The 14,181-nt window shown below is 48.6% G+C and overlaps 1 protein-coding gene across 3 annotated transcripts in view; it reads right to left on the bottom strand.

Moving 5' to 3' along the window:
* MFHAS1 (multifunctional ROCO family signaling regulator 1) overlaps positions 1-12,166 on the bottom strand; it is a 94,828-nt gene extending 82,662 nt beyond the window's left edge. For 2 of the 3 annotated variants that reach the window (XR_001147658.2, XM_012739788.2), the window contains exon 1: positions 9,169-12,166. Coding sequence is in view for 1 of the 3 variants with exons in the window: in XM_012739788.2 (XP_012595242.1) it covers positions 9,169-12,166 (2,998 nt within the window). In the remaining 2 variants the exon portion in view is untranslated. Of the gene's footprint in view, positions 1-7,606; positions 7,732-9,168 lie in introns of all 3 variants that reach the window. The other variant, XR_012914728.1, reaches the window with a different exon arrangement.
* Positions 12,167-14,181: the final 2,015 nt, after the last annotated feature.

Below are 14,181 nucleotides of genomic sequence, written 5' to 3'. Positions count from 1 at the left end.
GATACGCAGAGCAGGTGTTCTGTGAGCCCAACAATAACTTGATTATGAGTCTGAGCAAATCATGTGAAACTACCCTTCCGTTTTCCCAGCCATAAATCTCTTCCATGATCTCCACAGAGCCCTGCCTGGTGACAAAGGAACAGACTAGGACAATGCTTCCAAAACTCTACCTGATGGGCTGGCAGTGGTTACTGGCAAATGTCTACCAGTCCATGAATGTCATTTAAATGAAGAAGCCTCTCGCTTACTATACTTTCTCAATGTAAAATGCTTCCGTGCACACATGCCCACCCTCAGTCCTGCAAAACTCTGTCCCCACCCCACCCCCACCTTTTTAAATGCCATTCTAATTTGAAATGTTCCGCCCCATTTCCTCAGATGGTTAACTGGAAGTCATCCTCTGACATTCAGCCGCAGTGTGGCCTTTTCAGGAACCCTTCCCTCTGAGACCCCCCTGATGGCAGCTCTCCCCACTGTACCTTCACCTGACTGTCACCTCCACATGGACAGGTGCCATGTGTCACAGGACCCTGTCTGCCCAGCACTTAGTAATATTGGGGGAGAGGAAGTGAGCTGAGGTATGTTGGAAAGCGATGGGCTACCTAACAGAGATGCAGAGGGTCAGACTGAAATCCCATAGCACTCTAATTAGGGAATTCATTTAAATTCTAAACTTTAAGCTTACCATCTGAAAATGAAGACAGTAACAATACCTACTTCATACGGTTGCTGTGGGTATTAAATGAGATCACCCCTGAAAAGCACTTAGCATTGTCTCCAGAACACGACAAAATCTCAACATTGTCACCCATTATCCTACTTTCCTCCAACCCTTTGGAAGACTGATGTGCTGATTAACACAATAACCTTTATGGCATGAAAAATAAGAATCTTATTAAAACAAGAATAAAGTTGATAAGCTAAACAACAGCACCTAGAAGAAATGTTTTTTTGATTTTATATTTTCTCTATTATTTTTTAAAATTCTTTCTTTTCAAAAAAAAAAAAGGATGGGAGAGAAAGGAAGGAGGACATGGATGGGAGGAAGACTTCTACTGGCCCCAAATTTACTACTACTGTGACCCAGTACTAATACAATATTAATAGCACAGGCTTCGTTTTGGGAACAGGGAGGATCTAAGAAAATTAACTCTTTAATTCTCTTAATATTTAATATGCTAATAATAGAAAAGCATCAAAGCATCCCTCAACAAAGAAATCCATAAGTAGCAGTCATATATTATTATGACAGCATCTGATTTAATTTGTACTGTCAGTGTTCATGTAGTCTTTGGTGTTCAGAAATGACTGATGACTTCAGTCTCTCCCTAAATGACAGCAAGTCCATAAACAACAAGAAAGGTAAGGATTCCTGAAGAAGAGGCATTTCTTTTCCTCCAAAAGGCTGACAAGTTTTGGAAGGTTTTAGAAATCCTCAAATACAATGCATTTTCTTTTTCCAGCATCCCTTAAGACCTGCCTGAGATTTCTTTCAAACAAATAATCCAAACTGCAAAGAATGACTCGGGCATTACTTTCCACCTACTTATTTATGTCAAACAAATTCAAAGCTGTAGCCAATTTTTCTCAATATAATCCTATTTTTTTTCCTGGAAAAAAAATCAAATGCCAGGGTTTTTTTTATCCCCAGTAATTTTCGGATACGCAAATGATTTTCTCCATATGTGGTCAGATTCCATACATATGAGAATCAACAATTACATAGACCACAATCCCAACGCAGTTCCCCATGGCCAAGGTCATGGTATTTTATTTTATTCTCCTTAAATTCTCAGTTCAGTGTAAATTTCTGCATACAGCAGGTATTCAGCAGTGACTGATGACAGAACCAAGCTGAAAACTTACAGTACATTTATCTAATTTGGTAATCATCTAATTTGTATCACTCCACCCCACCATCTTGCCTTCCTGAGGCCTTGCCAATCATTCTAGGAACTCGGCTCAAAATTTATGTGAGAAAAGGCTCCGTGCATAAGGTGGGAATTAGATAGCACTTACCTGTGCACCTCTTCTGCGTGTCCTTTACGGCACCCCATGTGTGTAAGCCCCTCGTTAAATCACACACACCATACAACAGACCAGAAGGCCTGATGTCCCACTTTCTGTTCTCTCGCCAACACAGAGTAAGAAGATTCCTACCATAACCATGCCAAAGATGTCCAATCAACACGGCATCTCAAGGCCCAGCCCCCAAACTCCTACTCTTCTTAAGTCCTGCCTTGAAAGGAAAGTTGCCATAAAGAGCCTGGCAGAAGAATTCTCTGTCAATTCACCCTGGGAAGGAATCCATCAACCCATCTGCCCCTTGCCCCCAGAAGCACTGGACTTAAATATAGTAGCTGCTCAACCCTGTGAATGCACTAAATGTCATGGAATTGTTCACTTGAAAATGGTTAATTTCGGCCCAGCACAGTGGCTCACACCTGTCACCCTAGCACTCTGAGAGGCTGAGGTGGAAGGATCATTTGAGGTCAGGAGTTCGAGACCAGCCTAAGTAAGAGTGAGACCCCATCTCTACTAAAAATAGAAAATTAGTCAGGCATGGAGGTGCATGCCTGTAGTCCCAGCTACTCAGGACACTGAGGCAGAAGGATCGCTTGAGCCTAGGAGTTTCAGGTTGTAGTGAGCTATGATGACACCACTGCATTCCAGCCTGGGCAACAGAGCAAGAGCCCATCCCCTCCCAAAAAAGGCTAATTTCATATTACGTGACAACCACATCAAAAAAATGAGGCAGAGGAGGAGGAAGGTGAAGAAAAGCAGCAGCATTGGAGATCAGTGCTTGACTCATTAAGCCAACCCACCCAAAAGGCGGAATGGCACACACAAAGCCGGAACCTCCAAACAGCAGTCTTGACATACTACAGTTTCCCTTTCTTCCCTGTCCTTCTCCCAAGTGTCCTTGTGACAGATTTGCAAAAGTGGAGGAAACAGCTGGAACAGCCTGGGTGCTGGAGCTGCCAGCCTAGAGCAGAAAGTTCCCTTCCCACATGGGTGCAACAGGTTCCAGACCCACAATGCCCCTGCAAGTCCATCGCCAGTCACCTGGTGCCTCTGTCCTCTGCCCACAACCTCCACCCACCCCCCAACTTGCACCTTCTGTATGCTTTGCCTTCTGTAAGCTTACAGCTGAAGAAAAAAAAATTGTTGAGAGCTTTGCACTGAATTTACTCTTTTAGGAAGCAAAGCCCAAGTATTTTCAGCTCAGAGATAATATTGAGGAAGGAAAAATGAGAAAATGTTTTCAAGCATTTAGTACCCCAAATAAAAATAACTCAAAAATTTTCCTTCTTCTTCTCCACGAATCAGTCAGTCCTGCTGGCAGTGGTAACTGGGAGTAGTTATCTGGGGTCCACCACGAAATAGGGTATACACATGGCGTCACCTCTGCATTGCAGCCAGTCACCCTTCCAGCAAAGCTTCTGGAAGGCGGCAAAACTGCAGGTACAAACCACTGAAGCCACTGATCCCTCCTCCACCATCAGACCATCAGGCCTTCATACCCCTCACCATCTGGACTTTCCCTCTTATAGAGGGAAAATTCTCATGGGAAAATTATACAGGCTTTCTTCCCTTAAAGTACATACTTTAGATAAAGAACATCATAAACAACCAAAAAAAGTACTTGCCAGGCATCAGTTAAGAAACATGAGAATTTATCTGAGTCCTTTTATTTTTTTTTAATTTTAGAGATGGAGTTTTTCCATGTTGTCCAGGCTGGTCTTGAACTCCTGGCCTCAAGCAATCCTCCTGCCTTGGCCTCCCAAAGTGCTGGGATTACAGGCGTGAGCCACTGTGGCCAGCCTTGAGTTCTTTTAAAGTAACCACTCCGCACTGAGCCCCTTCTACCTGCTCAGCCCTGGGTCAGGCGGTGCTCAGAGTGTTGGACCATCACATGAAACATCAGAACTCAGACAGGACAGTTTGTAACTGTGTGGTAGTATTGCCACTCCTTACATACGAGAGGGTCTTTATGAGTCAATGATGACACATCATCACATGTGCCCTGGGGTTGTCTGAGACGTCCATCCATCACTCTAGGTTCTGCAGGCTGCATAGGATTGAGGAGGAGCCACCAGGAAGGAGGAGGGGGCTGGCTTCATTTTTGCTAGAGCAGCCTTGGAGAGGACTGGCCAAAATGGGGCTCCTGCTCCCTCCCCACTGAAGATGGCCAGAGCCCCCTGCCCCAGGAAGATAGACCTGATGACCCCCCAGCAGCTGGCGTTGCAATTAGAAAATCCAAGCCAGGGAGAACTGAGACGTGACTGGATCTACCCCAAGCCAACCATACCTGGTGTACTTTGCACAGCGTCTGGAAACAAAAGTAGCTCTCCACCCCCAGGCACAGGGGTGCCACGGCTGCCAGAGACAAGAGAAGGCAGGAGAGTCAGGCCTGTACCCGCCCCTGGTTTTCAAAAAACAAAATCCAAGAACAACAAAAGGCACCCACATGGATGGAGAGTCAGGTGCTTTAACCAAAACAGGCTCCCATGGAGAGAAGCAAGTTAATGGGTGGAGGGAGAAAACAACCAGAAACATCTAATACCAGCCTCTCCCCATCCATGCCCCTCCTGTTCAATGGGGAAGAAGCCCTTCACCTCTTCCCAGACACAGGGGGCGTAACTGCAGAACATGCCACAAAACACCTGCCAACAAACAAAAACTACTTTCTCCAGGAAATGCTCAACCATTTGGGCAAAGACAGACTTGAGATTCCATTCCAGGGTTTAAAGAAGAGGCATCCAATACTTAAAATAAATTGAACACTCCAAAGCCCTTGCTAGCCTTTGAATTCGTTTCTGTACAGTATTCCTTTCTTCCACTGCATGATTAAAGTTTTGATTTTTATATAAAACAAAGATCCAGAGAGTTCAAAGAGCACTGCTCATAAAAATAAAAGCCAAGAGGCATCAATATTAATAAAGCTGAACCAATGAGATATTGAATAACCTTTGTGAAATTACAAACAATGACTAATTCAACCCAAACAACTAGGTCATGCTCAGATTCCAGTAATTCTCAAACTTAGATATAATAAGGCAAGAATTTTGCTTTGCTTCAGTGGTTAAAATGAAGGACCCATTCAAGGCCAAGACCAGTAATAGAGGCACAACAGGGAAGCCAGAGGAACATTTGGGAGGGGGCAGCGGGAGTTGGGAAGCAGAACAAAGCAATATTGTTATTACAGTACTACCTGGGAATTTGACAGACTATGTTAATAACAAGGAAACAAAGATACTTTTCACAAAAGATCAAACTACCATTCAGCAAACATCTGAGACGCTGCAAAGCCTCAGGCATGTAGCAAGGAGAACCCTTGCTCAGCGGAAGCCAAGTGAACGACGTAATCAAAGAGATATTATGACATACACAAACATGAACAGAACAAGTCAAAATATGCTGAGTGTCGTCCAAGAGGTATGCACTGTGTGCAGGAAACTGAAGAGGGACAGAAGACATCTGGCAGGAGATACAGAAGGGCATCAAGTTACTGAGTGAATTGAAAGACACCAATGTTAAAGAAAACCATACAACTAATTCTGTCTACTGATTTGGGTTGCTTTCTCATTATTCTTAAAGATGACCTTCAATAATTTGGAAAGGAGGGTAGTCAGTGAAAACTCACACTCAAAGCAAGTTCGACTCACTAAGACATACTCTTCCAATTTAAAAACACAGCATTCACTCACCTGCTTAAATGCAACATCGAGGCACTAGAATCTTGCTGCAGGCCTATGTTCTAGCTGCCACATCTTAATATACCATACATTTTTCAACCTCAGGAGGATCGACTTTTTAGTTTAGATGTCATATTGGCAAGGACAAAACAAAAGCATAAATAAATACCCCACAAGAAGAAACTTGCTCTAGGACAAGAACACAGGACCAAGTAACAAGAAAGAAATGAGCAAAAGGAAGAGAATCCAGGCTACTAGATGCAGGCATTAGGTCTACTAAAAAAAAAAGATACCTGCAAAAAGCAGGTAAAGGCTTTCACAATGACATTGAAGCTTCCTGGTAGGACACCTTGGAGTTTGAAAAGAATCTCCTGTCACTCAACCCATTTGTCTTAAATAAAACAAATAGGTAATCTCCTTAACAAAGAGACTACATCTTTATTACAAGAACTTTCAAAACTGGTGAGTGCATTTACCAAAACATTACATTTCTTATGTAAACCAAAATAAGAAAAGAGAAATCAAACATGACTCTTCCTTCAGTCAACTACATTAGTGCAGCTCAGCCCACAAAAATCAATAGGACAGGGCCAAAACAAGCTTTTCACATAAAAACATTTTAAAAGACATTAGTACAACGTCACCTTTCTTCTGTATAAAATCAAAGGAGATAGTAATTTCCTATTTATTTTTAATATCCCAAAGTAAAAAAAAAAAAATTAAAAATCCAACATTTTCACCATTGTATATAAAGTTACTATAGTTTACAGGACAACTTGTTACTTTAATAAAACATAAAACTAACTGATATTTTAAATGCTCCTCAAAAGCAAAAGACCTCTTAAAAAGACAAAAGGCTACCAATAGATACAAAGTTTTCTGCTGAATTAAAGTGTATGTTAATAATGTAGGGATGCAATGAACATATTTTAACGTATGCCCTAACTGCACACCCAACATGATAATTCTGTTTCTACATCAGCTTCTAGCTTTTATTATTTTAGCTCTTACAAGTCTTTCAGAATTGTACAATTACTAATAAGTCATGGCTATCACAGAAATATATAAAAAAGGAAAATATGTTTTCACTCTGTCTTCTTAATGCAATGAAAAATATACTATAGCCATCTTTTACCACTACACTCTGTGCCCTATGCTACTTTTGGAAAAAATATCCTAAACAAATCAAAAAAGACTTTAAATAAGACATAAATGTTTATATTTACATTTATAAATATTTTACAATTATAGCATAAAAACTGATGCTTTATTCCTATTCAATATTTAAGATAATTTCACAATTTTCCAACCATTTATGTTTTTCATATTGAAAACAATAATCTTTTCCTTATAGCCTTGGTTGCAAAACCAGGTGTGCCTCATTTGAAAAGCAAATAGACCAAAAAAAAAAAAAAAAAACTTCAAGAGAATAGGCTTGTTTCTACCTCTCTGCACATTTGACTGTTAAAAATCAAAGCTAAAGAGGTGAAATTAGAAAAAAAGAAAAATCCAGCCTCACTGTTTGGTCCTCAAAGTTGTAATAAGATCTTAACTTGTTCAATAACCTATGTCTTTCCCTTTGTTGTTTACACTAGTTTTATTAATGCTCCATCTTTAGATTAAGAATTGGCTTCAGGTAGCTCCTTCAATAAACTACCCTGTAAATATGTAACTCCCAACCACTTTATTCAATTTAGTAACATGATAAAGAAGTATTTTCTTCCATGAATAAAATACAATGGCAAATATAAAACAAGCTGAAGATCCCACCAAGTCACACACTGTGACAACAAACCAGTTAATTATACCGAATGGATGGCTCATTTAACTGGAAACCAAATAGGGTGGCTTTTTTAACACTGAAGTATTAAACTCAGCCTAGATCTAGGGCAACGGAAAGATGTTACCTTCGGAAATGCTGGTATCCAATTCCTTCCTGATACTGTTACGAGCTGCATTCTTCTTGGCACTCTGACCAGGGCAAAGATCAGAGTGACATGCAGTCTTCCATTTCACCTCCCCTCAATGTACCCTGGGGGTGGGGGATCCAGGTGAGAAACATGGGAGGATACCATTGTCTGGTTTGTGCTTAGGACACTCTGAACATTGTTATATATAACCAAGCCTGCTCCACAAAAATCAGTTGTTTAAAGAACTACAAAGGATGAGGACATAGACATGTTCCCAACTAAAGAATGGTTTGTTACCAATTAACCAGGCTCAAAAAAAAAAAATCCCAGACAAGGAAAAGACAGAGCTATGGAGACAGTAAAAAAGATCAGCAGTGATTGCCAGGGCTGGGGGTTGGGGGACAGGATGAATGGGCAGAGCACAGAGGGTTTTTAGGGCAGTGAGATTACCCTGTATCGTACTATAATGGTGGATATATGTCATCATACATTTGTCTAAACCCATAGGATGTACAACACAAAGAGTGAACTCTGTGTAAACTATGAACTTTGGGTGATAATGATGTGTCAAAGCAGGTTCATGGAGTGTAACAATTGTACCCCTCTGCTGGGGAATATGGCTAATAGGACCAGCTATGCATGTATGGGGCTAAAACTGCTCTAAAAATATAAAAGTCTTTACAATAAAAAAGAAAACCCAGACAACTAATCCTGAAATTCTCCACTCCACTATAATGGTTTAAAACGAAAAACAAGTCTGTTAGAAAACACTCCCCAGAAGAGAAAAATCTTGTCAGTTTCTTGTTCCTTTCATCTCTTACTAAGCAATGCCAGAAAGCACCCTTCTCTTAACACTTAACAAAAAACAAACCTTAAGATGTCTATAGAGCTCAAAATTGACAGGAAACACCCAAGGAAACTCCCCTCAGAGATTGCAGTAATCTATCTTTCATGCCCTAGAGTGTGCTGAGTGAAGCAGCAATCCCAGGACTTAGTCATGCATTACAGCCTGAAATTTTTGTCTTTATTCGTCCATCATTCCCCCTGATTGCAAAACATTTTGTCTGGAATTTCTTAAGAAAAGTGAGCAGTCATTTTTACTTTATTATGACACTCTGCATTTAAACAAAAGATTATGACACTAGACACTTGAAACTCAAACTCATCCCTTGGAAATATGTCTAATACGAACTTTAGCCAAGACTCTGCAAGAGGCTAACATCAGACACTACCCAGCTCTTGTTCAACTGCCTGAAATTTTTTCCCACAAAATGTGGGCTACAAAGAAAAAAGGGGAAAAGAGACAGAAAATGTTTTAACTGGAACACACTTTGCAAATCTGAGTTTATTAGGAGAGGATGACACTTGTGACTATATTTCATATGGATCAGGAACTTCCTGTCTTTAGCTTGTCTCCAAATCGCCCTACATTTACCTTGAAAAGCTTTCCTAGAGAACCTCTGAGGTTAAACAAAAGTTCTGCCAAATGAGAAACAAATATCTTCAAAACTGCATCTTAAAACACACCACAGAAGAACCGTGCCCCTCTCCCCACTTACCTGGGAAAGCGTGTGGATTGGGCGACCCTCTCTTAAGGCACTTAGAACAGAGAATGTGCACAGTGTAGTGCAGTCCAGGCCATTCCTGAAGTAGGACATTCAGTTCCTCCACCAAGGGGGTTATGGCTTGCCACGCGGTCCATATATTTGGTAATGAAGCATGGCTGGCAATGGACAGGGTGTCTGGCTGCAGGACCCCCTTGGCAGGTCTGTAACTCACCACCACAGGAACTTTCCCTCTGTAAGCAAAGATCTGAAATTTACCATCCGACCTGTGCACCACGTGGCTGTTGATTTGGACACTGTAGCGTGCAAACAACCCAGGTGGAAAGGTAAAGGGAAAACTGTACTCGATCTGCAACTGCTCAGCCACAAAAGACTGCCCGGCCAGGTTGGTCCCGTTAATCCAGGCCTCTGCATGGGGCACCTCGTTCTGCACATAGCATGGGAATTTGTACCAGGCGGTGGACCCATTCAAAGGCTTGCCCTTGGGTTTATTGAGGCAGTAACAGAGTCCCATCTTTTCCAGCAGTTCCAGGAGCAGCTGCAAGTCCTGCTGGGCCTGGACATGAGGCTTGAGCAGCAACCGGATGACATGGGCTGGCAGGAGCCCATGCAGCAGAAAGCCCTCCACATAATGATGGAGCTGGGTGGCCCGGAGCAGGTCCTGGCTAGGGGTGGACAGCGCCATGGTGGCCGAGCTTTCCCCCTCTCCCTCGCCCTCTCCGCTGGTCCCTAGGAGCAGCTTGTGCAGCAGCAAGGAAGCATCCCTCTGGAAGAAGACATTGAGGATGTCGATGAGGCGGGTGAGGTTGTGGAAGACGTGCTCTTTGAGAGCCGGGCTGTCCTCAAAGTAGAGCAGCTTGCCGCTCTCATGCAGGTAGGAAAGGGCGCTTTGCAGTCGGTCCTCCGTCAGACCCGCCTGCAGGCCCAGGCGCGCGGAGTCCCACCAGCTTAGCCAAAGTCGCTGTGCCTGAGGTGGCTGGAAATGCAGTTCTTCCAGCACCTGCCAGGATCGAGGCAGTACTCGATGCAAGTTGGGGAAGATCTCTCGGTGCTCAGCTACGGAGAGCAGCTTGTCCCGCAGGCGCTGCAACTGGCGGGGGTCCCTGCAGCTAACAGGCAACACTGGGGAGAGGATCTGCAGCCGGTGGTTGAGCAGGTATTGAAAATGGGCCTTGCGCCGCCGAAGGTTCTTGTCTGAGACGCCGTAGTAGGCCGCGTGGGGGCTGGCCGAGCGCAGCTCGAAGTCCCGGGCCAGCGCCTCGTCCACCACCCGGGCCAGGCGGCTCAGCCCCTCCGCGTCGTGCTTCTCCTGCACGGCGATCTGGCGGTGAATGTCCAGACACTTCTCCTCCAGCTCTCGCTCCCCGCACAGGTCCGCGTGCGTGCCCACGATGCACACCACGGCGTGGGGCACCCGCGCCCCCACCCGACGCAAGAAGGAGCCCACCGCGCTGGGAAAGCGGCGTGGCTCATAGGTGGCCAAGTTGACCACCAGCACATACAGGGCCCCTGGGGAGAGGAAGAAGGGCTGGATCACCTCGTAACTTTCGTCGCCAGCTAAATCGTACACGATGAAGCGCAGGCCCCGGGAGGCATCAGCCGTCCAGCTGGTCACCTCGATGCCTTTGCTCACGGGGGGAGGTGAAGGTGGGAAGCTCTTCTCCTTGTCCCCTGCTCCTTGGCTGCCCTCCACTCTGTCCTCAGTGAGGCAGTGGCGGAGCAAGGTCTTTCCTGCAGCCTTATGGCCCATCAGGAGCAGCTTGAGGCGGGGCTGCACGGCCGGCTGGGAGTGGGCCAGCTCCTTCTGGTAGGCTGCGATGTAGGGGATCCCCTTCATACAGACCTCGTAGGGGGGCTGGATCAGTGGGTTGTCCTTGATCTTCCACAGGCCCACCCGGGACAGCTGGCCGAAGTTGTCTGGCAGCACGGCGATCTGGTTCCCTTGCAACACGAGCTCCTCCAGGCCGGTCAGCTCCACGATGGAGTCCGGCAGGTATCGGATGCGGTTGTTATCCAGCCACAGGGTGAGGAGCCGGCCCAGGCCCGCGATAAGGGATGGCACGGAGGTGAGCTGGTTGCGACTAAGGTAGAGCTCCTCCAGGCCGGCCAGGGGAAGCAGAGCGGCAGGGAACTCCTCAAAGAGGTTGGAGGAGAGGTTGAGCATTTTGAGCCTCTGCAGGAGGCTGAACTGGGCGGGCAGAGCCTGCAGCCCGTTGTTGTCGAGCATGAGGCTCTCCAAACTGGCCAGCTCGCAGAAGCCGGCGGGCAGCGTGCCAAGCTCGGCCCCGCTCAGCCAGAGGATCTTGAGGGCACGCAGGGCACTGATATCCTCAGGTAGGCCCCGCAGCCGGTTACTGGACACGTCCAGCTCCTCCAGGGCCGCCAGCTGCAGCAGCTGCCGGGGGAAGGCGGTGAGCTGGTTGTGGTCCACGTCGAGGGTGCGCAGGCGGCAGAGGCAGGAGAGGGAGTCGGGCAGGTGCGCCAGCCGGTTGAAGCTGACGTCCAGCTCCTCCAGGTGGGCGAGGGCGCCCAGCTGGGCGGGCAGGGCGGGCAGCTGGTTGTGGCTGAGGTTAAGCTTGCGCAGCTCCCTCAGGGCACTCACCACCTCCGCGCCCAGGGCGGTCAGCCGGTTGTGGCTGATGTCCAGCTCGGTGAGGTGGTGGCCGAGCTCGGCCACCGCCGGGGGCAGCCGGGGGAAGCGGTTCCTGCGGAGGACCAGGACGCGCAGGCTGCCCAGCGCCGACCCCAGCCCGTCGGGCACCTCCTCCAGGCCGTTGTTTCCCAGGTTCAGCACCTCAATGTCCCCGATGTTGGCCGGCAGCACGAGCTGGGGGGAATCGGGGGACTCGAGCGGGTCGCCTCCGGTCCCAGGGCAGCCCCCAGCCGCGCTGAGAGTGAGCTGGCGCAGGTTGCTCCGCAGCTTCCTGGCGCGCAGGGCGGCGTCCCGCCACAGCCTCACCGTCTTCAGGTTGCCACTGTCCTTCCCTGCCATGGCGCGGTCCCGGGCCGACACCGTCGCACGGGCGCGGGAGCCCGCAGCTACATGCCGCCCTGCGCCCGGGCCGGCGCCCGGCTCCCGGGCCGTCTCGCTCCCGCGCCTGCCCGCCCACCAGCCCTCCGGCGGCCGCGGGTCCTAGCGCAGCCGGCGGCCGGGCGCCCGCAGCTGGGGGGCGGCGGCGGCGACGCGAGCAGCTCTGGGGGGCGCCGAGCGCGCGGCGCGGGGGGAGGCGGCGGCCGGCGCGGGGTGCAGCTCGCATGCTCCCTCCTCGCGGGCCATGGGCGCGCCGCGCCGCGGAGGATGCTGCTCCTCCTCCCGCTCCGCCCGCCTCGCCGCGCCTCGGCGCCCGACTCCGGCCCCGCTACCCTCGCAGCCGCCGCCCCGCAGCGGGCAGCGTCATCGCCCCAGCGAGCTCCGGGAGGAGGGTGGCGCGGGGCCCGGCGGCGGGCATGCTGCGGGCGCAGGGCCGGGGCGCGGCCGCGGGGAGGGGGCGGCGGCGCCTCCTTGTCTCGGCTTCCCCAGGCTCGGGCGGGAGCGCGAGCGCCGCGTCCCCGGCGCTGGAAGGGCGCGATCGGGAAGCGGCAGCGCCGCCCGCCCGAGCGGCCCCCACGTGACCGGCGGAGGCGCCGCGTGTTCCCGGCACCGCCCCGGGGGCGGAGGCTGCGGGAGGGCGCTGTGCGGGGCCCGGGCGCCGGGCCGGGTCCGGACCGCGATGTGGACCACGCGGGGCCAGGAGGCCACCCTCGCTACCCATCCGGGGCTCCGGGGCTCGCCGGGTTGGGTCGCCTGCGCCTGGCCCTTTGTCGGCCCTGAGTCTCTAAGGACTTTTTTCCGCCTTCCCTAACGTGCCGGATCCACTGGATTCCCTTCCTTACCCTTTCTACCGGCCTCTCTGCCTACATCCACACCGTCCAGTTGTGGTCATGGAACTGGCAGAATTCGGGGCCTGGGTGTCATCGTAGGAGCTTAGGCCTGGAGTGTGGTTGAACAAAGAGAATGGCAGGCGACCATTCATTCATTTGGTAAATATTCATGGAGGCCCTATTTTGTGCCAGACCTCCCAGAACAGACGCTTTCAGCCCCCCTGGGGAAAGGCTTTGAGCAGGCACCCTGCTGGCCTAATGAGGGTTTTGGGGTGTTTTAGCTGGGGTGTCCCATTTATCGTGAGAACCCCAATACCACACGCCCGATAGCACAGTACCTGTGGATTCAAGAAAAGGGCAGCTGTTTCAGTCAAAATTCACAGCCCAAAGCTCAAGTTTAAGGCTTATTTTTCCCCCTGCTGTGAGTAAAAGTTTCTCATTGAGCCCACACCTGCACAAAGTCCTTAATGTCCTCCGAATTTAGGAAAGACTGGAAACCTGTCAAGACTCCGATGTCATCTCCACCATTGCCTCCAGGAGAAGGAAGCAAATAGTTTTCAGGGACCCAGAACTAAATTTCCTTGGTTCAAATTGCTCACAGTATCCCCGCTCATCCACCGTCCCTCCCAGAGATGGTCAGAATTTTACAAGGAATATTTTAAGTTACCTAGGTTGACCATAGAAGGAAACGGGCTCAAACGTAAGCGGCTTACCAGTCGTCCAGCAAGGTGAGGAGTAGAGCCAGGTCTGCTAACTCCCAGCATGGAGTGTATTCCCTGAGTGTATCACCCTCACTCACAGCTGTTCTTGAGCCAAACCCCAATTCCTCCATCCTTCAGCTCCTTCTAACACAAACCTGACCTCAGCCTGGGTAAGAAGACCAGGGACGGCATCAGCTCCCTACTCTATCTTAGATGGTTGAGCTAAAGTCACAACGTGGTTTGATTTATATCTAAATAACATGCACAAAACTGTTCCCTTTTAGAAGCCATCAGAAATTATACTTCCATTTTAAATTTGAAAACCGTACTCATCCTTTGTCAGGATATAATCTGTAATTTGCTTTATCTGATGAAAAAGGAACTGAAGGCTAGAGCCTTTCAGCCTCACTGGAGCCCCAAAGCCTGGTGCGAATGAGTTGGCTGG

Source organism: Microcebus murinus, chromosome 24 (genome assembly GCF_040939455.1).
Source record: "Microcebus murinus isolate Inina chromosome 24, M.murinus_Inina_mat1.0, whole genome shotgun sequence".
Classification (NCBI taxonomy): Eukaryota; Metazoa; Chordata; class Mammalia; order Primates; family Cheirogaleidae; genus Microcebus; species Microcebus murinus.
This window is presented reverse-complemented; position numbering and strand designations above follow the sequence as displayed.